The 24883-nt window shown below is 52.3% G+C and overlaps 2 protein-coding genes across 6 annotated transcripts; both read left to right on the forward strand.

Moving 5' to 3' along the window:
• The first annotated feature begins 372 nt into the window (after positions 1-372).
• TAFAZZIN (tafazzin, phospholipid-lysophospholipid transacylase) lies at positions 373-11577 on the forward strand. Of its 5 annotated transcripts, none has more exons than XM_066356637.1 (10): positions 373-861; positions 927-1073; positions 2598-2643; positions 2894-2979; positions 9357-9437; positions 9536-9577; positions 9831-9893; positions 10071-10123; positions 10553-10630; positions 11208-11577. In XM_066356637.1, exons 1-10 carry the CDS (start codon positions 753-755, stop codon positions 11217-11219), a joined length of 717 nt encoding a protein of 238 aa, XP_066212734.1. In that variant the 5' UTR covers positions 373-752; the 3' UTR covers positions 11220-11577. The 5 variants fall into 5 exon arrangements, with proteins under 5 accessions (XP_066212734.1, XP_066212731.1, XP_066212732.1 ...); XM_066356634.1 differs by lacking the exon at positions 11208-11577 and adding an exon at positions 10769-10876; XM_066356635.1 differs by lacking the exon at positions 11208-11577 and adding an exon at positions 10769-10876 and having other exon boundaries at positions 945-1073.
• Positions 11578-14393: 2816 nt separating this feature from the next.
• Positions 14394-24607, forward strand: ATP6AP1 (ATPase H+ transporting accessory protein 1). Its single transcript, XM_066356903.1, has 10 exons — positions 14394-14603; positions 14844-14970; positions 19323-19397; positions 19675-19868; positions 20396-20436; positions 21240-21325; positions 21744-21982; positions 23142-23189; positions 23276-23507; positions 23745-24607. Exons 1-10 carry the CDS (start codon positions 14431-14433, stop codon positions 23952-23954), a joined length of 1425 nt encoding a protein of 474 aa, XP_066213000.1. The 5' UTR covers positions 14394-14430; the 3' UTR covers positions 23955-24607.
• The last annotated feature ends 276 nt before the right edge of the window (positions 24608-24883 follow it).

The following is a 24883-nucleotide window of genomic DNA, read 5'->3' on the forward strand; positions in this document are numbered from 1 at the left end:
ATATACACATAGTACAATTCTGTAACATTGTACTCACATAATATTACATAATATATAGAATATAACCTGTATGTAACATACATAAAATATATTATTTAAAATGCTATAAAATACTATTCAATGGTTAATTCTATGTTACTTGAATTTTACCTGAATAAAAATAAAGGGGAAAAGAAGTCAAGTGAAAGTACTACGCCAGCCGCGATTCTGAGTGGTGTCAGGTAGTCCTACTGTGCAACCCATGTTACCTACGGAGATTTTTCTGGGGAGGAATTGAAACAAAAGAGACGTGGAACTGGCTGGCAGCCTCGAACTGAGGCTGCGCTGGGGCCAGGCGGGGTTAGGGTTAGGACTGCCCCCGCGGCCGTCAAGCGGCCGGAGCGCGTTTTGCGACAGGCGACAGAGAAGCGTGGGGCTTTTGCCGGCTCGCTTTTTCGCGGGTGGGTGCGTGGGGCAGGCGGCTGTCCCCGCTAGTTCCTCTTGTTCTTCACCGCGGTTCCCGGCTCCTGATCACAGTGGCGGCTCGTCCGTGGCGAGAGCGGGGCCGGGCCAGGCTCTGGCCTGCCCCGCGAGGTGACCTTGGTCGAGTCCCCGGTCGCATCGAGTCGCGGCGCGTGTCTGTGGCGCGAGCCTATTAAGGATCGGGCTCTGGAACGGTTGATGACACAGACTTAGAGCGGCCCCACAGACTGCCCTGTGGCAGCGGAGCGGCCGGGCCGCGGGAGCGGTGGAGAGCGGTGGAGAGCGGGGAGATGCCCCTACATGTGAAATGGCCGTTCCCCGCGGTGCCGCGGTTCACCTGGACCCTGGCCAGCAGCGTCGTGATGGGCCTGGTGGGCACCTACAGCTGCTTCTGGACCAGTGAGTGGGCTTGGCTGGGGGGGACCCCTGGGCCCCAGGGGAGAAGGAGGCCAAGACCCCCACAGTCTTTCTCTCCCTCCCAGAGTACATGAACCACCTCACCGTCTACAACAAGGAGGTGCTGTATGAGCTCATCGAGAACCGAGGCCCGGCCACTCCCCTCATCACTGTCTCCAATCACCAGTCCTGCATGGATGACCCTCATCTCTGGGGTACTGGACCAGTGTGCTGGGCACAGGGAGGCAGGGAGAGGGCGGGAAAGAGTCAAACAAAAGCAGAACAAACTTCTCACTGGGCTCTTCACATAGCCCTGATGTTACAGTTTCTTTGGCGTCCAGCCCTAGCAGCGAAAGTTTGATTTGTGACCCCTTCCTCATCCCCTCAGAGAAGGTGATTTGGAGAGACCTCAGAAACTTGGAGGGAATGAGGAAGTGAGGCAACGGCTGCAAGGCCAGGTCTGACAGTTACTCTGTCTGTTGCAACAGGCCTGTGGAACATTTCATTCTCTAAGTTTTTGAAGGTCCCACAGAGTCTTGGAGTCTTAGGAACAAATCAAAGATCTGTCAAGGAAACTGGGCTAGGGGCTGGGAGACCTATGTGCTGGCTCCAGCTTTGCCCCAGGCTGGGTGTGTACCCTTCAGCCTTATTTGGGAGCCTGGTTCTCCTTCTACAAATTCCTGCTCTACTGACTTCACAGGGAGCTGCTTGGCTCCAATAACCCAAATGGCTGGGCAGAGGGATGTCCAGAGCTTTCACTGCTGAACGCAGGATGTTAAGACTATCCTAGAGCCTGACCAGGCGGTGGCGCAGTGGATAGAGCATCGGACTGGGAGGCAGAGGACCCAGGTTCGAGACCCTGAGGTCACCAGCTTGAGCGCGGGCTCATCTGGTTTGAGCAAAGCTCACCAGCTTGGACCCAAGATCGCTGGCTCAAGTAAGGTGTTACTTGGTCTGCTGAAGGCCCACAGTCAAGGCACATATGAGAAAGCAATCAATGAATAACTAAAGTGCCACAACGAAAAACTGATCATTGATGTTTCTCATCTCTCTGCGTTCCTATCTGTCTGTCCCTATCTATCCCTCTCTCTGACTCTTTGCCTCTGTAAAAAAAAAAAAAAAAAAAGACTATCCTAGTGTTCGTGGGAAACCACCTGGTCAAATTGAAGCATTTCAGAGCTTACCCTGGCTGCTGGGCAGAGAATGGTGCCGTGGGCAGATCCCAGGAGGCCGGAAGGAGGCTTTGGAGCATTCCAGAAGCCTGGACTAGGGTGGTAGCCGTGAGACTGGAGAAAAAATTATAGAAGAATATGCAGCATCAAAATATTTTGGGGAGCCTGACCTGTGGTGGCAAAGTGGATAAAACATTGACCTGGAACTCTGAGGTCGCTGTCTCAAAACCCTGGGCTTGCCTGGTCAAGGTACATACAGGAGTTGATGCTTCCTGCTCCTTCCCTCTCTCTCTCTCTAAAAATAAGTAAATAAAGTCTTTAAAAAAATTTGGGGGGAGCTGGCAAACCAGACATGGTGACTAATAAGATATGAGGAGTGAGAGAGAGTGAGGAGCCAGCAAGAACTTGAGGGTCCAGACCAAGGGTCTGGAAGGTGCCACTTGGAGCCATAGGGAAATGGTAGTGCTGCTGCCCTTATTCTCCATTCCTTGAAATGCGGTGACAGAAAAAGGTATTCCCTAGGAGTAAGGTAATTTGGGACATGTAGCCTTTCTTCTTCTTTTCTAGGGATCCTGAAACTCCGCCACATCTGGAACCTGAAGTTGATGCGTTGGTGAGGAGGAATGGGCCCCTCCCAGTTGGCCCGGCAATCCTCACCTGTCTCTGCCCAGATTTGCCCTCCTCCTGCCCTGCCCAGGAGGTGGCGTCCAGCAGTCCAGGCAGGGCATGGGGTGGGGCCCTTGCAGGTCGTCTTGTGCCTCTGTTCCACATTGCTGGTGATGATGTCAGGCATCATAGTGGGGGGAATGGTTGGGAAACAGGTCCAGGGATGTCAGGGATGACTGTGTCTGTCCCCACTCCAGGACTCCTGCAGCTGCAGACATCTGTTTCACCAAGGAGCTACACTCTTACTTTTTCAGTTTGGGCAAATGCGTGCCTGTATGCCGAGGTGAGCTGCTCCACCTCACCTGGTGGGCCAGTGGGGGGCAGGGAGGCTCTTCTGCAGAATTCTCTGGGCTCTTGTGGGGCAGGGAGTCTGGTGGCCAGTGCCACTGGCTTGGCAACCCTGGGAGTAGAGGGACCCAGGTGGGTCAGGCAGCCTGGAGCAAGGAGAGCCAGGGAGTACTGCCCTATGAACATGAGGCTCGGTTCCATTGGGGCATGAGTGATGGTTTCTTGGCGAGTGCTCAATTCTTTGTGACTGCCCAAGAATTGGATGAACCTGGAGCTGACATTAGAATTCAAGGAGGCATTACCCACAGCTCCTTTTCTCAAGGACATTGCTAAGAGACTCACTGGTGGCAATGTGGTGTCCTGGGTCTGTGATAGCAGTGGCATGTGCTAGGAGGCTTGAGAGAACAAACATCGTGTGGAGTGAGGTGTGTGTAACATTGAATGACTACTCAGCACCTTCCAAGAGCCTCAGGAGTTAGGGGCCATTTTGGTTCTGATTCTCCATATGAAGGGACTCGGAGGGAATAAGCCGCTGGCCCAAGGTCACTGGGTGGGGGTGACAAAGCCAGGTTTCAAGTCCAGGTTGCTCTTTCCTCTGGGAAAGTAGAATTTTTCCAGGCAGAGTATGAAAGGAAAAGCTTTCTAGACATGGGAAGCATGTGCCAGGCACTGGAGAGGTAATTGATAAAGGTAGAAAATGCAGGTTGTAGGTAGAATATAAAGGCTCTAGAATAATCATGTTAAGAATTTTGGCCTGACCAGGCAATGGCACAGTGGATAGAGCATTGTACTGGAATGCAGAGGACCCAGGTTCAAAACCTGAGGTCGCCGGCTTGAGTGCAGGGTCGCTAGCTTGAATGTGGCATTATAGATATAACCCCATGGTCACTGGCTTAAGCCCAAGGTCTCTGGTTTGAGCAAGGAAGCAAGGGATCACTTGCTCTGCTGTAACCCCCGGTCAAGACACATATGAGAAAGCAATCAATGAACAACTGAGTTGCCACAATGAAGAATTGATGCTTCTCATCTCTCTCCCTGTCTACTTATTCCTGTCTCTCTCTCTGACTCTCCGTCGCTGTAAAAAAAAAAAAGAATTTTGGACTCTGGCCTTAGCAGGCGGTGGCACAGTGGATAGAGCATTGACCTGGGACACTGAGAACCCAGGTTTGAAACCCCGAGGTTGCTGGCTTGAGGGTGGGCTTATCCGGCTTGAGCACGGGTTGCCAGCTTGAGTGTGAGATCATAGACGTGACCTCAAGGTCCTGGCTTGAATCCTAAGGTCGCTGGCTTAAGCAAGGGGTCACTGGTTTGGCTGGAGCCCCCCCCCCCCCCCCCCGCCAAGCAACCAATGAACAATTAGAGTGACGCAATCATGAGTTGATACTTATCATCTTTCTCCCTTCTTGTCTGTCTTGCTCACTAAAAAAAATATTGGACTCTGTTCTCTCATCAGTGTAGTGATGTGTTTCTGTTTTTGGTTCAGAGAGATAGCACACTCACTAGTCACAGAGTTGCTGGTGGATGGGAGCAGGGCTGGGTGGAGGCAGCAAGCCTGGCTAGGGGCTGTCACTTGTAGCTGGTCCTCTGGAAGTCACTGGAGAGCCTGAGAAAGGGACTGCTTTGGGATATGCTATGGAGTTAGAGTTGACAGAACTTGTTGATAGATTGGATGTGGGAGAGGGCTAGGAAGAGAACTCAAAGATGACACTAGGTGACATCTGGTGATACTGAGCCACTTGGAGGATGGGATGAGGGGGTTGGAAGGGGAGGGGAGTCCCATTTTGCATATGTTTCATCTGAGGAGCCTGTCACTCAAGGAAGGGAGCAGTTCCAGAGGAAGGGGGTATACAGTTCTGGAACTCAGAAGAATGGTTGGGAATAAAGGTTCTGGGGACTCAACTACAACCAGGTGAGATTGCAGAGGGGAAGAGCAGGGCCCAGGACAGCACCTCAGAGCACAAAAGGACAGCTGTGTCACCAAGGAAACAGGAACCAAAGCCTCAGGAGCTTCTGGGGGCTGGAGGGGGGGAGGAGATAGGAGGCAGCAGGTGTGGCTACTCCTGCCAGAGGTTGGTCATGAGGAAGAAGTAACCAAATGGCCTGACCAGGCGGTGGCACAGTGGATAGAACGTTGGACTGGGATGCGGAGGACCCAGGTTTGAGACCCCGAGGTTGCTAGCTTGAGTGCGGGCTCACCGGCTTGGACCTAAGGTCACTGGCTTGAGCAAGGGGTTACTCGGTCTGCTAAAGGCCCATGGTCAAGGCACATATGAGAAAGCAGTCAATGAACAACTAAGGGAGGGGTCCCCAAACTACGGCCCGCGGGCCGCATGCGGCCCCCTGAGGTCGTTTATCCGGCCCCCCGCTGCACTTCCGGAAGGGGCACCTCTTTCATTGGTGGTCAGTGAGAGGTGCTCCTGGAGTACTACTGTATGTGGCGGCACCGCAAAGCGTGGCGGCACTCACATACAATACTACTTCCAGTGACCTGGGACGTATACAACGTGGCTCTGGAAGCGTGTCGGCTAGCAGTGACAAATATGGAACCGGACATTGACCATCTCATTAGCCAAAAGCAGGCCCATAGTTCCCATTGAAATACTGGTCAGTTTGTTGATTTAAATTTACTTGTTCTTTATTTTAAATATTGTATTTGTTCCCGTTTTTGTTTTTTTACTTTAAAATAAGATATGCGCAGTGTGCATAGGGATTTGTTCATAGTTTTTTTTTTTTATAGTCCAGCCCTCCAACAGTCTGAGGGACAGTGAACTGGCCCCCTGTGTAAAAATTTGGGGACCCCTGAACTAAGGTGTTGCAATGAAAAACTGATGATTGATGCTTCTCATCTCTCCGTTCCCATCTGTCTGTCCCTGTCTATCCCTCTCTCTGACTCTCTCTCTCTCTGTTAAAAAAAAAAAAGAAGTAACCAAATGGTGTTAGTGGTGTCAAGGGGGAGTTTTAAAATTTCTAGTTGGTCAAAGTAAAACATGGTAAAATCCAATAAAGTAACCTCAAATAAATCAAAAACTGCAGCACCCACGCCTCCAAATCCTCAGACTACTCCCAAGAGACAGCTGCCTAGAGAGACAGGAACGTGGAGCTGCTCCTGTATGCCCTGTGTGGGGAATCAAACCGGCAACCTCTGGCTCCAGGTGATTGCTTCAGCCAACCAAGCTATTCAGCTAGGTCTTAATTTTTTTTTTAAGAGACAGTAAGGGAGAGAGGGATAGGGGGAAGGGAAGCATTTATTTGTTCCACTCAGTCCTTTATTCACTGGTTGCTCCCCGTGTGTGCCCTGACCAGGGATGAAACCTGCAACCTTGGTCTTTCCAGACGACGCTCATAACCGACTGAGCTAACCAGCCAGGGCCACGCTTTCTCTTCTTGCTGCTTTCGGAGGCTGCTTCATTTCTCTACAGCACAAACAGAGGCTGCAGTGTCATGGCTGGTGATAGTGGAGTTGTTTATTACACCCTGTTCTGAGAGATGGGGCTCTGCTCTTGTACCCCCATCCCTGAGTCTCAGTTCCTCCCTTTTGCAACCTCAGACAGAGACATCCTGTGTCCACTTCTTGTTTCATTCTGTTTCACCTGCGTCTAAGGCAGGGGTCTCAAATTCGCGGCCCATGGGCCGCATGCGGCCCGCCGAACAATTTTGTGCGGCCCGCAGACTAATCCACGAAGTTCAAAATATTTTGGATAAAATTAAGTAAGCCTAGGGGCCTACTTGTATTTTTCATTTCTCTAGCATCCTAGCGAGATATTAGCTTAGTTAACAGCAGTTGTGATGCGAACTACAGTTTCTGGTCGTTTTGTGACACTGAGTAAACTGCATGTACGATTGTGCTTGTTGTACTGATTTTTTTTTTTGTTTTCAACTGCAGTGAGAAAAGTGTTGCGTAACAGTTGCCTTTTGTAGACCTAGTGCGGCCCGCGGAACGGCTGTGATCTTGCTCTGCGGCCCACATGCTGAGTTGAGTTTGAGACCCCTGGTCTAAGGTTTATTTCACAATAAATTGTTTGAGAAAGAGAGAAAGGTGGGGAGGAGCATGAAGCATCAATTTGCAACAGTGAGAAAGCAAAAATCTTTTTTTTTTTTTTTTTTTTTTTTTAGAGAAAGATAAGTATCAATTGTTCATTGTGGCAACTTAGTTGTTCATTGATTGCTTTCTCATATGTGCCTTGATGGGAAGGGAGGTGCCAGCCAAACCCGTGACCTTGCTCAAGCCAGCAACCTCAGGGTTTCGAACCTGGTCCTCAGTATCCCAGGTTGATGCTTTATCCACTGTGCCACTGCCTGATGAGGCTAGAAAGCAAAATCTTAATCCTAAACACCTTTGGTGAGAAAAAGTGGGCAGAGACATACATGCCTTTAATCAAATGCATTTGATGGACAGCAAAGATCTAATGTATTGAAACAAAGCAAGTCTCTGGCACACTTGGCTTCTGCTTTCCCAAAAAATTCCCTGCCCCCAAGCATAAGTTTTGCGAGGTAACATGAAATATTGGGGTGATTTTGTACAAGCTCTGCAAGTGAGTAGAAACAGCATTTGCAAAAGCTAGACGTTATGGCTCCAGAAGCATAGCGTTGTTTCAAAACTTTGACTTCAAGCTGGATGGCTTGTTTGCACCAGTGGGTTTTAGTAGAGAAGGAGCCGATACCTCTTAAGCCCACCTCTGCCAGATAACGCAATCCCAAGGAGGGAAACTGCCCTTCTCCCCATGCTCCCCAACTCTAGTCCCTGAGGAGCTGCTGGGCCAGGTGCCCATTTGAATTAGATAGAGACTCCTGGAGCCTTAACTAGCACCTTCCAAAGACCCAGCCTTGCAGAGAACAGGTTAAAAGTCCATTTTCTCAGTGCATTGGTCTGAGATAGTCCCAGTGTGGGTCTCTCCCTCTGTGATGTAGCTCTCACCTACTCCTTACTTGCTAAAATGATTGTTTACCCCACACCTCAGCTTCCCCCTTCTCTATCCTCTATCCTCTATCCACTGTATGGATAAGGCCAATGAGATTCTTACTGTGTGTGGTCATGAATTGTCTCCCCGTGGCTCCAAATTTAAAAGCTAGCATGGGCCCTGACTGGTTGGCTCAGCGGTAGAGTGTCGGCCTGGCGTGCGGGGGACCCGGGTTCGATTCCCGGCCAGGGCACATAGGAGAAGCGCCCATTTGCTTCTACACCGCCCCCCCTCTTCCTCTCTGTCTTTCTCTTCCCCTCCCACAGCCAAGGCTCCATTGGAGCAAAGATGGCCCAGGCGCTGGGGATGGCTCCTTGGCCTCTGCCCCAGGCACTAGAGTGGCTCTGGTTGCGGCAGAGGGATGCCCCGGAGGGGCAGAGCATCGCCCCCAGGTGGGCAGAGCGTAGCCCCTGGTGGGCATTCCGGGTGGATCCCGGTCGGGCGCATGCGGGAGTCTGTCTGACTGTCTCTCCCCGTTTCCAGCTTCAGAAAAATACAAAAAAAAAAAAAAAAAAAAGCTAGCATGGAGCATGGAGCGTCCATGTCTGTGTTGTTGTTGACCTCTGGGCCACCTGGGTTCAGTGTCATGGTCACAGGACATCTCCAAGGCAAGTGTTGCTAGCATTGGAGGCAGCTCAACTCCGCTGGTTTCAGTCTTGCAAGTTTGAGGTTTTCCTGACTCACAGCACCATGTTACATCAAACGGAGAGTCTAATTTTCGTGGGGAGCCCTGTAAGGAAGGAGGGAAGGATGGAGGAGGCTGAGGGTGCAGGCAGGGCTGGGAGGCCTGAGAGGAGGAGTGGGTGGCTGCAGGAACTGGCCTGGCCGACACCCCAAGCAATGGTTGCTGTCCAGAATCTGGGGCCCAAATGAGGCTGGAAGTGTTAAGTAGATTTGGTTTGCCCCGGCCAGGAGCAGCAGATGATGGCTCACCCCAGGGTGGCTTATCACAGGGAGAAAGAAGTCTCCAAGAGCCTGGCTCGGGAGGGAGGGAGGAGAAGGCCGGCATGGGTTGGGGGTTTGCCAGGAGCTGTGCTGCAGATATATGGCCTGTGGCTGAATGGCTCGGTGGATGAGGCTCTGGTGGGACCAACAGGCAAAAGGGAGGTTGGAGGTCAGTGAGGAATTGTCAAATGCAGAATTTCAGTACCGGACAGTTTGAGATGACCGTACTGGTTTGCACACGGCAGGCACTTAGAAGTTTAGAGGGTATTACTGCACAAAGGACGTCAAGGGCCACGAAGTGGTGCAGCCAGGGCTGAGCAGGCTCAGAAGAGACAGTCTTTGGAGGTTATCTGTGTGGATGGTGCAGTGAGGAAGAGGAAGGTCCTGCATTGCTGCTTCATTCTGAGGGAAAGGCGAGGAGGGGCCCCAGGAGAATGGAGAGTGATGGGAAGAGGCCTTTTCTTGGCAGGAGACGGTGTTTACCAGAAGGGAATGGACTTTATTCTGGAGAAGCTCAACCACGGGGACTGGGTGCACATCTTCCCAGAAGGTCAGTGGGGCTGGCAGGGTCATAATGCCCCCAGGAATATGGGCAAGACCTCATCCCCTCCAAAGCCTCACTCACGTCTGTCTCCCTCACCAACCCAGGAAAAGTGAACATGAGTTCCGAGTTCCTGCGTTTCAAGTGGGGTAAGGACAGCTGGCCTCTCTGGCTCTGTTGGCCCCTGGGACATGGGGAATGGAAGGGACAGGTGCCGGAACAAGTGCTGGCCCAGAGGAGCTAGGTTTTAATTTTATCGATTTTAGAGAGAGAGGGAGAAAGAAACATTGATTTGTTCCACTTAGGGGAGCGGGTTTTAACTGGGGGAGGGCAGGGTGGGTCCTGCTGGAGGCTACCACTGAAGCTTTGCTTGCCCAACATTTTTGCCTCTCCGCGGGGCAGGAATTGGGCGCCTGATCGCCGAGTGTCGTCTCAACCCCATCATCCTGCCACTGTGGCATGTTGGTGAGCCTCCCTCTCGGGGCAAGCCTGCGGTCTGGGGATGGAGGCAGGGAGAGGCGCTTCCTTAGTATTTGAGGCAGTTTCCATTGGGTGGCAGGGAGGGTGCCTGGGGTAAGGGGCCCAGGGCTGCCCTTCTCCACCCCATGCCTGCTTCTCAGCCTTCTGTTCGCTGTGCTGCAGGAATGAACGATGTCCTTCCTAACAACCCACCATACTTGCCCCGCTTTGGACAGGTATGTAGGGGCTGCTGACCTTCATCTTCCTGCCTGCCTGCCTGCCTGCCTGCCATCTGCCTTTGTCGCCCACTCAGCATTACTGAGGCCAGATTCAGGAGGATCTGTGCTTGAGGCTGTAGCAGGGGGACCGTGTGGAACAGGAGAGGGCCTTTCTGGCACCAAGCACCGTAGAAGGAGAGCAAAGGAAACCAGGCCATGGCAGGGGTGGTCCTTGGGGTTAGGACAGGACAGGACATCTAGAGCATAGACCATAGGACTGGCATGGCCCTTGGATGCCACGGAGTCTCTTTCTCAGGAGGGAGAGTGGCCAGAAGGAGCACATAGCAGGTTAGGGGCAGGACTCGAGTTCTGGCTCCCCAGGGCAGTGGGGCTGGGGCTCTGGACACTCCCTCTGTTCCTGTCACCTGGTGGCTGGTTTCCCCGCAGAAAATCACCGTGCTAATAGGGAAGCCTTTCAGTGTGCTGCCTGTGCTCGAGCGGCTCCGGGCAGAGAAAAAGTCCACTGTGAGTTTCCCCAGGCGGCCCCCTGCCCTCTTTCGGCTTTCTTCCGCCCTTCCCAGCGCCCTTGGCCTCCCAGGGCCCCTCAGGCCCCTTGGAAAAGCTCCTTGGGGGCTAGAGGTCAGCCCCAGGCCTTCCCCTCAGGTGGAGATGCGCAAAGCCCTGACTGACTTCATTCAAGAGGAATTTCAGCGCCTGAAGACCCAGGCGGAGCAGCTCCACAACCACCTGCAACCTGGGAGATAGGTCCTGCCCTGCCCAGGGAGATAGGTCCTGCCCTGCCCAGACCGTGCCCTGGCTGTCTCGGGCCTGGGAAAGAGGCAGCTGTGGGACCCAGTCTCTACCTGCCAGGCTCCCAGTGCTGCCCTTGGGTTCTCGCCCCTGCACAGAGCTGGGGCTGGGAAATGGACTGATGCTTTGAGCTCAGATAAGGTGCCCTCTCCTAGCTGGGGAGTGTTCCAGCTCCTCTGTGCTTCTCCGGTTGGAGGAAGGATCACAGCTGCTCCTCCCACTTGGCCACAAAGGAAGGAAGAAATTTAGACAGTAGCTTCCTTCCTTTTTGCCTTCATGTGTTCTCTCCAAGGCTGGTGTCTGAAGAGGGGGTAGCTGAAGCTGGGTGGGTGACTAGGCTGGGGCTGGTGAAGGGGCCCGAAAGTCCATTGGCTTGGAGCTGCTCACCACCTCACCGGAGATGGCCTTCAGTCACTGCTTCCTTCTGCACAGCTTCCCGCAGGCCTGGGAGCCTGGGCAGGGCCTGGGCCCAAGCTGCAGGCAGAAGAGCGGCCCTTTGCCAGAAGTGGGGCCCTCAGCAAGGGCCTGAGACCTGGCCACTTGTCCCATGCTGGGACCCACCAAATTCTCCATCCCTTCTGTGCCCCTAGCATCACTCGAGTCCCCCGGGGCTGGGCTTCCATGTTTTGTAAACAATAAAGCATCTGTGTTGTGCTGTTTTACCTCTGGCCTCTCTGTAAGGGGGAGATGGGAGGTAACCTGCTGGACAGGAGAGCTGGACCCTAAGAGCTCTGGGGGCCTGACCTGTGGTGGCGCAGTGGATAAAGCGTCGACCTGGAAATGCTGAGGTCGCCGGTTCGAAACCCTGGGCTTGCCTGGTCAAGGCACATATGGGAGTTGATGCTTCCAGCTCCTCCCCACCTTCTCTCTCTCTCTCCTCTCTCTCTCCCTCTCTGTCTCCCTCTCTTCCTTTCTCTCTCCTCTCTAAAATGAATAAATAAAAAAAAAAAATAAAAAAAAAAAAAAAGAGCTCTGGGTTCATCCAGAGCATTTGAACAGATGGTTATCAAGCTCTCATTGCACCAGTCATCGACTTCAGTCATTGTTGTAATGTAACCTGTGAGTTCCACAAACACACCAAGTCCAGGTGAATTTTTGAGGAGTTTATTAATTAGCCGGCTAGCTACATGGGCACAATCCCAAATCTTGTAGGCAATCATACAGTTCTGAGCCTGCTTTTATACACAATCAAGTATTGGTTGGGGTGGGTAAGGAGGGGTTTGTGATCCCTTTGTCCAGAGGTGTAAGTGACTCTCATGACTAGGATGGGAGGGTGAGTCAGAGTGTAGGGATTCTTAATTAGGGTACAGAAACATTCTTTCCTAAAGGCTTTTAAGAAAAGAGAAGAAAAGGGATTCTCAGATAAGTTCCATCTTCCTTGCTCTGTAGTTAAATTATGACTTATCTGACCCAGCTGCCCTTGCAAGCCAGGAAGCTCCTGCATTCTTCTCTTTCCTTTCTCCACAGAAAGGAGGGGGTAAGAGGCCTGACTTTTCCTCTTTAAAATGGCGTTATTAATGCTAAGTTTTACAGTTCCTTGGCACCTTATCACACTGTAATCCCCATAACAACCTTGTGAAAGGAATATCATTTTGAAAAGGAGGCAGAGCAAGGCTAATGGACTTGCTTCAAAACCCAAAGCTAGCAAAGTAGGGAGAAGGAAGTAGAAGTTAAGTCCTCCCGGGCCTGCTTCCCAGGAGGGAGAAGGTCTCTGAAGGGCCCAGCAAACCTCCACGAGCACCAGGTGTTATGAGAGGTGGGAAGGGAAACACCTAGATTGAGCTTGGGACCCTGGGTGGAAAAAGTAAAGTGGATCCAGGGCAGTGGTGCTCCTGGCAGAAGTGAAAAAGCAAATCCTTAAGAGAAAAGGAAGCTCAGTTTAGGCCTCCCAGTTCATCTAAGATGATGATTAACCAAAAAGCCCTCACAAAGATCACCAGACATAAGGAAATGGAGCCCTGTACTTATGTCAGCAGAAACAAGAAAAGGTTGAAACCCTTGAGGACTTCTGAAATGGACAGCCAGAATATAGAAAGTACTATAATAATCTGGAGAGAAAGAACCACTATAAAGATGGGATCAGTGTTGGGCCAACAAGTTTGTAGCAAGTGTTTTTTTAGGTTTGCTCACTTGTACTGGGGCAGCGCCATGTGTGTATAGTCTATGGAAGGCTGCGGGTGCTTGCCCTCAGGGTGGCAGATTGCAAACCGCAGATTGTTTGCTGAAGAAGAGGGATTTCCACCTGGCCTGTTTTGCTAGAGAGTGCTGAGGGGCGAGGGAACCCTGCTGAGGCGGGGCAGGGGGGTCTGTGAGTCGAGTGAGCCCGAAGTGTTGAGGGGCTTGGGAGACTTGAGTGAGAGGGAAACGGTCTTCCCTGCCTGTTTGCTTTTCCGCCCTTACGAGACTTTAATAAACGGAACGGCTCTCCATTTTCTGGCTCCACGGTTCCTTTACCATCTGCTCAAATCCAATGTGAACCTGCACCTGCATGGCCACAGTGGTGGCCACTGGCCTTACAGCCAGCAAGAAGAGAAGATTCAAAGATGAACAGAACTGCAACTGTCTGTAATTATTCCAAAATAAAAAGTTTTTTGGGTTTTTTTGTTTGTTTTTTTTTTTTTTTGTATTTTTCCGAAGCCAGAAACGGGGAGGCAGTCAGACAGACTCCCGCATGCGCCCGACCGGGATCCACCTGGCACGCCCACCAGGGGGCGATGCTCTGCCCATCTGGGGCATTGCTCTGCTGCAATCAGAGCCATTCATTTTACAGCTTCTTTCTCTTTGACACATCTGAATTGCCGGCATCACCCCTCTTGCACAATTCAAGAATAGCCAGATAAAAGAGATATATAAAGCAAAGTATTCGGAAAGGACATAGCGCTTCCGTGCCTTCTCCAGGCACTCCACTATACCCAGTCTCAACTACCACTCCTGTAATCTTAAAACAGAAAGATTAAAACATGGGCGAAGGCCTGACCTGTGGTGGCGCGATGGATAAAGCATTGACTTGGAATGCTGAGGTCGTGGGTTCAAAACCCCGGGCTTGCCCGGTCAAGGCACATACAACAAGCAATCAATGAACAACTAAGGTGAAGCAACTATGACTTGATACTTCTTGTTCTCTCCCCTCCTCTCTCCGTAAAATCAATAAATAAAATTAAAAACAAAACAAAAAAAACATGGGCGAAGCCATGGCTGTAGGGACCTGTGGAGCGGAGCCCACCCTGGCCCCACACACGCCCTGCTATTCCTGCCCCTCTGTTGGTGCCAGCTACCTCTGCAAGGTGTCGGTAAGAGCTGGCTGAACTCGACGGGGTTCCCCATTTCTACAAGGAGCATGCGCACCTGGAGACACGTATAGCCAATCAGTGAAAGGAGAAGTCATGAGTGGCATGCGTTTCGTTCAATCTTCTGAGGCCCTGGCTCTAGGTCTGCACTCTGGCCAATGGTGGCGCGGGACGGATCTCGGGCGGGGCAACGGTCACCTGATCTGAGGCAGCAGTGTGGACGGCGCAATGGACTGTGAAGCTGTGATGGCGGCGATGGTAGCGGGTCGAATGCAGGCGAGGATGAGGCGAGCCCCGGCGATCTGGCAAGTGCAGTGGCTGCCACTGTTGCTGATGGCATTGGCGGTGGCGGCGGCGGCGGCAGAGCAGCAGGTTCCGCTGGTGCTGTGGTCGAGTGACCGGTGAGCGAGGTGGTGGGCTGGGGCGGGCTGCGCTGTGCGCTGTGGCAGCTAGGTTGCCCTCGCTCAAGTCCTGGTCTGTCCTCAGCAAGAAGCTGCGAGGGGACTGTCCCTTGGTCAGCGCCCCGTAGCTAGTCGGCCGGGTCAGAGCTTCGGGACCCAAGCATCAACCTGGGCGCCTGTGAGCTTCGGATCTCAAACCACGCGCCCCCGCTTGACAGCACCTCTTCTGTCCACTGGCAGGGACTTGTGGGCTCCTGCGGCCGACATCCATGAGGGCCACATCACCAGCGACATGCAGCTCTCTACTTACTTAGACCCCGCCCTGGAGCTGGGCCCCCGCAATGTGCTGCTGTTCCTGCAGGACAAGGTGCGCCTGCCCCAACCCTCTTTTCCCCGGTCATCTGGAGGCAGACAGGCCCCCTTCCCCCCGTGACAGTAAGGACCATTCCCCAAGGGAAGCTTCAGTAATCTTGTCCCAACTGCAGGGAGGTGTGGCTCCTCTTTTGGAAAACCCTGTAGGAAAAGGTTCAGTGGGAATAGTGAGGGCTCAGAAATGGCACCAACTTGATCAGTGGAATCAAGTGGCCGTAGGCTGGATGCTTATAGAGAGTACCCTGAACTTATCTGACCTACTCTACATGGTGGGGATTTTTGTTTACAGATTAGAAGACAGATGCCCAAGGAGAGGAAGTGACTGGTTCAAGGTCACACAGCTAATGGGTGGCAGAGTTGTGATTCTAATTGTAATAATCATAATAGAGATTAAAAAAATGATCACTTATTGAGTGCTTCATATGTACTGTGCTAAGCTGATGTCATTATCTTAGTTTTACTGCCAAGGAAACCAAGGCTTGTAAGAGGTACAATGATTGGCTGGTTTATACACACCACAGTTGGTATCATCCCGAGTCTGTCAGACCCCCCCACCCTCAATGGCCAGTTTGTGCTCATAACCAGCACAGTTTTCCCTCCCATGCAGGTTTCTCTGCCCCCAAACCAGACATTTAGACCATAAGAAGATTCTGGGTTGGTATAGGTTTGGTGTTTGAGAAGTTATAGAGCAGCGGTTCTCAACCTGTGGGTCGCGACCCCGGCGGGGGTCAAACGACCAAAGCACAGGGGTCGCCTAAAGCCATCGGAAAATACATATTTATTATACAATACATTTTAAAATAAAATATGTATTTCCGATGGCTTTAGGCGACCCCTGTGTTTTGGTCATTCGACCCCCGCCGGGGTCGCGACCCACAGGTTGAGAACCGCTGTTATAGAGTCTCTGCTTGTCCCTTCTTTGTTTGTGGCCTATATGGCTCATTCTTCTTGTGATCTTGCTCCGTAACTCTGTGGGCTGGTTGTGGCGGTCATGCTCTCCTGTAGTGCTTCCAGGAGGTGGTAAATAATGTAGTCAGACTGGAACTCAATTCTAGTTCTACTACCTACCAGCCATTGGCTGTGTGAAATAATCTGCGGATGCCAGTTTCTATATCTGCAAAATGAAGATACCACTCATCAGAGGACTGTGAGGAGCAATTCTCTCTCTTTTTTTTTTTTTTTAGTTCAATGAGGGAGCCGGTGATAGACTCCCGCTTGCACCTGGACCAGGATCCACCTGGCAAGCTCACTGGGGGACGATACTCTGCCCATCTGGGGTGTTGCTCCGTTACTCAGCAACTGAGCTCTTCTTAGTGCCTGAAGTGGAGGCCGTGGAGCCATCTTCAGTGCCCAGGGCCAACTTGCTCCAGTTGAGCCATGGCTGCAGGAGGGGAAGAGAGAGAGAGAGAGAGAGAAGCGAGAGGGGGAGGGATGGAGAAGCAGATGAGCGTTTCTCCTATGCCCTGACCGGAAATCAAACCCCGGACATCCACATGCCAGGCCAGTGTTCTACCACAGAGCCAACTGGCCAGGGCCGGGAGGAACAATTCTTAACATCCGCATAAAACATCTAGCTGGATCCCTGTCTTACAGCATTCATCCATTTACCATTTATGAACTGCCTACTACGTACCAGTTATTAAGCGTTGGGGACATAGCAGTGAGCAGAATAACCCCAGCCCCTACCCTGAGGAAGCTGACATTCATGTGAGGATGATAAGTAAGTGTTGAGTTCTTATATGATAAAATGTTAGTAGTAGTGCTTAGAGAAGAAAGAAGCAAGGGGACAGAATGACTGGCAACCCTATTTAAGATAAAGGTGATCAGGCAAGGGCTCACTGAGGAGATATCTGAGCAGAGACCTAAATGGAGGGAGGAACAGAGCCATGTGGCTGTGGGGGGAAAGGGTTTTCCTGGCAGAGGAAACAGCAGGTGCAAAGAAAGGCCCTGGGCAAGGAGTGCTCTTAGTGAGGCCACAGAAGAGCTGGTGTTACTGGAATATAGTGAGTGAGAGAAAAGGATAGGAGATGGTTAGTCAGGTAGCTAGGAGATGAGGAGGAAAAAAGTTAGTTGCAATTCTAAATGTGGAATAAAGCCTTGGATTATTTTATTCAGAGTGCCATGAGGAGGTCGTGGTGGTTCCTGGGCTTTCAGGAGAGCCCAGGCGTCCAAACAAGGTCAGGATTCCTGTCCAGGAGAAAGAAACTGGGCAAGTGTGTATACTAAACAGAATGAGATCAGCGAAGCTAATTAAGATCACCTCTGGGGCCTGACCTGTGGTGGCGCAGTGGATAAAGTGTCGACCTGGAATTGCTGAGGTCGCCGGTTCGAAAACCTGGGCTTGCCGGTCAAGGCACATATGGGAGTTGATGCTTCCTGCTCCTCCCCCCTTCTCTCTCTCTGTCTCTCTCTCTCTTCTCTCTCTCTCTCCTTTCTAAAATGAATAAATAAAATTAAAAAAATTAAAAAAAAAAGATCACCTCTGGGCATAACTGGGGAAAAGCCAGAGGAAGCTGGGAGTTGGAGTGGAGAGGCAGGAGTTGAAGAGCATCTCTAGGTTGCAGAGGAAAGGGGGTGGGCATTGCGGTTACTGTGGTATGGAGAGCTCAGAAGACTAGTGCTTTCTCCAGCATGTTCCGAGATCTTTACTTGTTTCTCCTCTTCCACCAAAACAAGGTGGGGAAGGGGATCTCTCACCCTCTTTTTTTTTTTTTTTTTTTAGAGACAGAGAGTCGGAGAGAGGGATAGATAGGGATAGACAGACAGGAACGAGGAACGGAGAGAGATGAGAAGCATCAATCATCAATTTTCCGTTGTGACACCTTAGTTGTTCATTGACTGCTTTCTCACATGTGTCTTGACCGGGGAGGGTGTGGCTCGAGCCAGTGACCTTGGGTCCAAGCTGGTGAGCTCAGCTCAAACCAGATGAGCCTGCGCTCAAGCTGCGACCTCGGGGTCTTGAACCTGGGTCCTCAGCATCCCAGTCCGACGCTCTTTCTACTGTGCCACCACCTGGTCAGGCTCACCCTCTTTTTAAAAAGGTCCCATCAGCCCTGGCCAGATAGCTGTTGGTTAAAGCATCACCTTCCCTCTCTCCCTTCTCTCCATCTCTTCCCCTTCTGCACCCAAGGGTCCACTGGAGCAAGTTGTCCCAGGGGCTGAGGATGGCACTATGGCCTCGCCTCAGGTGCTAAAACAGCTCTGGTTGCAGCAGAGCAGTGGCCCCAGATGGGCAGATCACCACCCCATAGTGGGCTTGCCGGATGGATCCCAGTTGGGTACATGTGGAAGTCTGTCTCCCTGTCTCCCCACTTCTCACTTAAGAAAAACACACAGACAAAAAAAGTCTCATCCAGTCTGATGGGTGATGGTGCAGTAGACCTGGGACGCTGAGGTCCCAGGTTCAAAATCTTGAGGTCGCTGGTTTGAGTGTAGGGTCACTGGCTTCAGCACAGGATCATGAACATATTTCCATGGTCTCTGGCTTGAACCCAAAGGTTGCTGGCTTGAAACCCAAGGTCACTGGCTCAGCTTGAGGCCCCTGGTCAAGGCACGTATGAGAAGCAATCAGTGAAAAACTAAAAAGAGATGCAGCCTGACCTGTGGTGGCGCAGTGGATGAAGCGTTGACCTGGAACGCTGAGGTCGCCAGTTCAAAACCCTGGGCTTGCCTGGTCAAGGCGCATATGGGAGGGAGTTGATGCTTCCTGCTCCTCCCCCTCTTCTCTCTCTTTCTCTCTACTCTCTCTCTCTCTCTAAAAATGAATAAATAAAATCTAAAAAATAGATTTAAAAAAAAAAAAGGAGATGCAACCATGAGTTGATGCTTTTAGTTTCTCCTTTCCCTTCCTGTTTGTCTCTCTTTCTCTCTCAAAAAAAATAAAAGTTCCCATTCATACTGGACATAGGTGGCTCTAGCTATTGCAACTGCTATGCAGGCTCTCCTTTTTTCTGACTTCCCTTGTGGGGGGGCAGGCAGTAAACGCTTCTAACTGGCCTCCAGCCCCTCCCCCTAGCTTCCTCCTTCCCTACCCAGTTTCTGTTGTCTGTAGACAGGCAGCTGACTCTTACTCCTCAGGCTACCCTAAGTCAGCTGCCCACAGATTTCCTCCCCCATGACTGTCTTCCATGTCTTCTCAGCCTCACCCTTGCTGGGAAGGTGCTGAAGAAAACAGAACCTTCCATCCCTACCCCCACCCAAAACTTGCCCTTGGTGGTTCTTTCGATCAGACCAAGCCTGACTCGAAATGAGATTTTACTGGCCCTGCAAATGCACAGGGAAGGGGTCTACCCCCTCCCCTGGCCCTGGCCCCGCCTTCTGAGGCCATCTTCCCTGCTTTCCTACTAGCTGAGCATTGAGGACTTCACAGCATACGGTGGTGTGTTTGGAAACAAGCAGGACAGCACCTTTTCTAACCTGGAGGTAAGAGTCCTCTCAGCTGTGGGCAGTGGGGGTTGTCCTGCACCCCTTCCCTAGCACAATAAGAACTGTCCCCTTAAGGAACCAGAGGTGCTAGCTTTGGGGGTAGATAGGCCTGAGAGCCAGGGGCCAGGGGTGTGGGGCATTTTCTTTCTGGCCCTGAATGAGATTCCTGTGTGGGTTTGGCTTGCCAGAGCAGGGCTGCCTGCGAGCTTTGGGGGTCTGGCTCAGGCCCTCTGGTCCCCTGCTGACTCATCCCTCACCTCTCCTCTGCCCCCAGAATGCCCTGGAGCTGGCCCCATCCTCTCTTGTGCTTCCTGCTGTTGACTGGTATGCGGTCAGCACTCTGACCACTTACCTGCAGGAGAAGCTTGGGGCCAGCCCCTTGCACGTGGACCTGGCCACTCTTCAGGAGCTAAAGCTCAATGCTAGCCTCCCAGCGTTGCTGCTCATCCGCTTGCCTTACACAGCCAGGTATGGCCCAGCCTCCAGCTGCAAGGCTCTGGACTCTGGTGACACAACCCATTCAATGACAACAGCCCTGTTCAGAACCTTGAAGCCCTTCCAGAAGGTACCCTGTAGGGCCAGAAGAGGCCAGAAGGGCCTTCAGCCGGGCTGTCACTCAGGAGTGGGTGCCCTGCACTAAACTAGTCCTGTTAGGACTCCAGGGACGAGGCGAACATGGGCTCTGGTGGTAGGGAGCCAACTTGGCTAGCCAGGACCTGTTCACGCAGCAGGGAGCAGGAACATGAGTGGGCCTGTGAAATGGTGGGGGGAGGGGCAAGGGACTCCAGGTGGGGGGAGGGGGCAAAGATGTGAAGAGAGCATGATGAGCCTGGCCTCCAGAGGCCCTAGCTAGAGTGTGCTGGGTGAGTGGGGCTAACGGGGAAGGATGGTGGCATTGAGTGGAGGACATACTGGAGGGGCAGAGGAGATGTGGCTGGAGACAGTACAGAGCTGTTTGGATTGTGGTGGCTCTGACACTCTTGTCTTTTTCATAGCTCGGGTCTGATGGCCCCGAGGGAAGTCCTCACAGGCAATGGTGAGTCGGGTCAGGGAGAGTGTACATTTTTCATCCATATTCAGCCCTCAGCTACAGAGAGCTGGCCTATAGCTCCTCAGCTCCCCTGGAGCAACTGGAAGCTGGTCAGGGAAAAATGCTGGACCCTGGGCCTCAGCCCTCTTCAGTTAGGCCCTGCCTGGCAGAACTTTCGGGATGTGTAAGGGTCCTCCCTGCGGGAGCCTGTGGAGCCAGTTTCCACTCAGGCAACATGAATCCTATAGTTTGGGTTTAATATACATACCAGCAACATTTCAAAAAACAATTTTGAAGATATGTCTTTTTTGCTATAAAGGACAGTCAGTTATTCCCCTTGGAAAGGTCATTAGAAATCTTATATGAGTAGATTTGAAGTTTCTTATATCTTTGTCTTTTCTCATTCCCTTTAGTTAGGCCTTGGCATTAGGGAGTTGACAACTGAGGTCAGAGGTGGCCCAGGGGAGGCTGGGAATGAGCAGGATGAGAAGCAGTTGCTATTAGGGATCCTCAGTGGAAACTGAAAACACTAGTGAAGGTTAATGGGAGCCGAGTCTTAAAGGTCTCAGTGTCCGAGCACAGAGGACATGCCAGTTGCCAGGGGTGGGGAGAACTTCACAGCGAAGATATCTGGTGGTTGCCACCTCAATGAGGCGATCTCCCTGGGCTCCATCAAGAGAGGCACTGATGTGGGATGTGGAAGGGCACGGCCTTGCCTGTGCTGGCGTCTGCTGTGTGAAGGTCAGACTGGCAGTGGAAACATTGCTCTAAGCATCTACCTGTAACCTGGTTCTCCCATTACCCCCCAGATAAGGTCATTGGGCAGGTGCTGAGCACACTCAAGTCTGAAGATGTCCCGTATACAGCGGCCCTCACAGCAGTTCGCCCTTCCAGGGTATGTGCCCTGCCACAGGGGCTCTGGGAGGTGTGGGCAGAGGCCGGGTGGTGAGTTGGCCCGGAGCGGGTGTGGCTCAAGTGGCCTCAGTGGGGGGTCAGCTTCTCCCCTGGGCCAGTGTCAGAGGGTACGAATAGAAACTGTGAAGTCCTGCTTACTCCTTGTAGGTGCAGCTTTCCATCTTGCCCTATCAGTCTTACGGGCTGGCATGCTCGGCTAATAAGTCCAAGTGTTCTCAAATTGGAGGGACTGGGAATATCACAAAGGCTTAGGGGCCAGCTGGAGAGAGCTTCCTGGGGGAAGGGTCTCCGGGTATGATGGGTGGGACTACAGATGGTGGGAAAAGACAGGGCAGGCCACTTGATTTGGGGCATACCCTCGGGGCCACTGAGAAAAGGTTTGTGGGCTGTTTCTGCAGGTGGCCCGTGATGTAGCCATGGTGGCTGGGGGGCTAGGTCGCCAACTGCTGCAAAAACAGCCAGTGTCAGCTGAGATCCACCCCCCTGTGAGTTATAATGACACCACCCCCCGGATCCTGTTCTGGGCCCAGAACTTCTCAGTGGCATATAAGGGTCATTGGGAAGACCTGACCCCCATCACCTTTGGGGTCCAGGATCTCAACCTGACCGGCTCCTTCTGGAATGACTCCATTGCCAGGTAAGGGCAAAATACCTATAACTTCAAGTGGGTGTATGTGTTGGGGACATGTGTCCACCATGGGAACCCTGTGGTGTCATGGGGTAGGGCTGTTGGAGAACCCTTGGAGTGGAGGTTGCTCAGAGTTCTGCTTACCCAGGCCTGTAGTCCTTGACTACCTTGGTTTTTTGTTTGTTTGAATTTCTTTTTTTTTTTTTTTTTTTTTTTTCATTTTTCTGAAGCTGGAAACAGCGAGAGACAGTCAGACAGACTCCCACATGCGCCCGACTGGGATCCACCCGGCACGCCCACCATGGGGCGACGCTCTGCCCACCAGGGGGCGATGCTCTGCCCATCCTGGGCGTCACCATGTTGCGACCAGAGCCACTCTAGCACCTGAGGCAGAGGCCACAGAGCCATCCCCAGCGCCCGGGCCATCTTTGCTCCAATGGAGCCTTGGCTGCGGGAGGGGAAGAGAGAGACAGAGAGGAAAGCGCGGCGGAGGGTTGGAGAAGCAAATGGGTGCTTCTCCTGTGTGCCCTGGCCGGGAATCGAACCCTGAATTTCTTTTTATTTACTGATTTTTGAAAGAGAGAATCATTAATTTGTTGTTCCACTTATTTATGCATTCATTGGTTGCCTCTTGTATGTGCCCTGACCGGAGATTGAACCTGCAACCTTGACAAATCAAGACAACACTCTAACCAACTGAGCTACTAGGCCAGGGCGAGACCTTGGTTGTTGATACTTCTCAGTCACCAGGGAACCTGGTGCCTCCCCCTTGCACGTCCTCAAGGCCACTACACTATGGCTCATTCCAGGCCAGACCAAGTCCTGGGGCTCCCATACCTTCCTTATGTGGTTGGAGAGACCGACCTCACTCTGAAAAACCAACCCGGGAACCGTGATGACCCCAAGAGGGAGCTGAAAGAAGGAGGGGCACTAGGTTCAGGGGAGCCAGAGCAAGGAGCCCTCAGCTGGAGGTGGAGGACCTGGTGCTGGTTCCTGACCTAGAATGTGACAGGGTCTCAGTTTTCCATCTGTCAAGTTGGGGCATTGCCTCTTCAGGTGGCTGCAAGGACCCACACAGCTTAGGTAGGAGCAGACTTGAGCAACTTGATTTAAGATGCTCATGGCCCTTTCAGAGCTTGACAACTTGCCTCTCACTCTGGTCCTGCAGGCTGGCACTGACCTATGAACAACTCTTTGGTACCACGGTGACATTCAGGTGAGTCTGAGGGGTGGTTGAGGTGTGGGTGGACTGGTGTGGCTCTGGTTTCCTCATCTACCTGACACCCCTTTGGCTTCCTCCAGGTTCACTCTGGTGAATCGCTTCTACCCAGTGTCGGCCCGACACTGGTTTACCATGGAGCGCCTCGAAATCCACAGCAATGGCTCTATAGTCTACTTCAATGTCTCCCAGATCACGGGGCCCAGCATCTATTCCTTCCACTGCCAGTATGTCAGCAGCCTTAAAGCGGAGGGCAGTCTCCTTGTGCCTGGCACACAGCCCTCTCTCTGGCAGATGTCTCTTCAGGATTTCCAGGTAGGGAGCAGGGAGGAGCCCAGGCTAGGTGATGTAGCAGGGTCCTGGTAGAGAAGGGAGGGAGCAGAGGCCTGAAGTCTTAGTACCCTTTGGGCTTGGGCTCAGGAATGTATTCGAGATTTCCTGTCCCTGCTGTGCTCCCATCTCAAGAGATTTGGACAACCCACTAATTCAGAAACCTCAGCCCTTACTGGTCCTATCTCTTTGTGGGGCCTCATGGTCCTTTCTGTCCCCCAGATCCAGGCCTTCAACGTGACAGGTGAGCAGTTCTCCTACGCCAGCGACTGTGCGGGCTTCTTCTCCCCGGGCATCTGGATGGGGCTACTCACTTCCTTGTTCATGCTTTTCATCTTCACCTACGGCCTGCACATGATCCTGAGCCTCAAGACCATGGACCGCTTTGACTACCACAAGGGCCCTTCTATCACTTTGACCCAGATTGTGTGACCCTGTGCCCACTAGGGATTGAGGGTGTGATGATGTCCAGTTTGTCACAATTCTTATTGAGGCATGCTGGACTATCGAACTTTCCCACCATAGCATGAACCCCCAGCTCCCCGCAGCCTGTCTTGTTCCTGTTCAACCCCCTGAGAGGCTTCCCTGGGGATGCCCACCCCCCATCTCTATCAATAGGTATACATATTCTGCATAGATAGACAAATCTCCCAGGCTTGGCGATTGTGAGGGTAGGGGACATGAATTCTAGAGTCCCCTCCTCCTCCTCCTTTCTCGTTATTTATTTTCATATCTACACCTTCGACCCTCACTGTTTATAGTGCTTTTGTGTAGCCAGTGCTCGCTCGCTGCCTCGGCTTTATGGGGCTCCCTGTAGCAGCCAGGAGCTGTGGAGAGTCGCTGAGTTGGGGGTGGGTGGAAGTACTATTTAACTGTCCCGCTTGCGTGGTGGTGTTTTTGGTAATGTTCTAACAAGCAGTACACTGCGGTTTATTTCTGTGGCCTGAGAAGGAAGGGACCTCCATGCCAGGTGGTGGGTGTGCTCACTGGGTTTCTGGCAGTTCCTGCTAGGAGTACCTAGCAGGAGCCTGTGGAGCTCGGTGGGTTTACTTCCTAATAAAATAAAGACAGGTCGCCATGCTTCAGCCTCTTGTCATTCATTTCTGGTCATGAGGGATGCGCTTGGCTGATGGCTTCCAGAGAGGAACCCAGGTGTAGCTGTACCAAGTCAGGCTAAGCGGGAGGCGGGAAGGCCTGTAGGGGTCCTGCAGACTGCGTCAGGGAGGCCGCGAGAGCGGGAGGGTCTTGAGCAAGCCTAACCCCTAAGAGGCTATGTGGGGAGGGGGCTGCAATGCGCAGGCAGGAAGGACCAAGGCGGCCAGCCCCTGGGGATGTCAGCCGTCACAATGGCAGCCCTCACG

The sequence above is a fragment of the Saccopteryx leptura genome, chromosome X (genome assembly GCF_036850995.1).
Source record: "Saccopteryx leptura isolate mSacLep1 chromosome X, mSacLep1_pri_phased_curated, whole genome shotgun sequence".
NCBI lineage: Eukaryota > Metazoa > Chordata > Mammalia > Chiroptera > Emballonuridae > Saccopteryx > Saccopteryx leptura.

What these genes read in the sequence shown, in the direction of transcription:
- TAFAZZIN (XM_066356632.1), top strand. Translation starts at nt 753, where the DNA reads ATGCCCCTACATGTGAAATGGCCGTTCCCCGCGGTGCCGCGGTTCACC. An exon ending in CTACAGCTGCTTCTGGACCA is followed by an intron (nt 862 to 926) that starts GTGAGTGGGCTT and finishes AGACCCCCACAG; the next exon opens with TCTTTCTCTCCCTCCCAGAG. An exon ending in GGTGCACATCTTCCCAGAAG is followed by an intron (nt 9,438 to 9,535) that starts GTCAGTGGGGCT and finishes TCACCAACCCAG; the next exon opens with GAAAAGTGAACATGAGTTCC.
- ATP6AP1 (XM_066356903.1), top strand. Translation starts at nt 14,431, where the DNA reads ATGGACTGTGAAGCTGTGATGGCGGCGATGGTAGCGGGTCGAATGCAG. An exon ending in GTGCTGTGGTCGAGTGACCG is followed by an intron (nt 14,604 to 14,843) that starts GTGAGCGAGGTG and finishes GTCCACTGGCAG; the next exon opens with GGACTTGTGGGCTCCTGCGG. An exon ending in CAGCAGTTCGCCCTTCCAGG is followed by an intron (nt 21,326 to 21,743) that starts GTATGTGCCCTG and finishes CTGTTTCTGCAG; the next exon opens with GTGGCCCGTGATGTAGCCAT.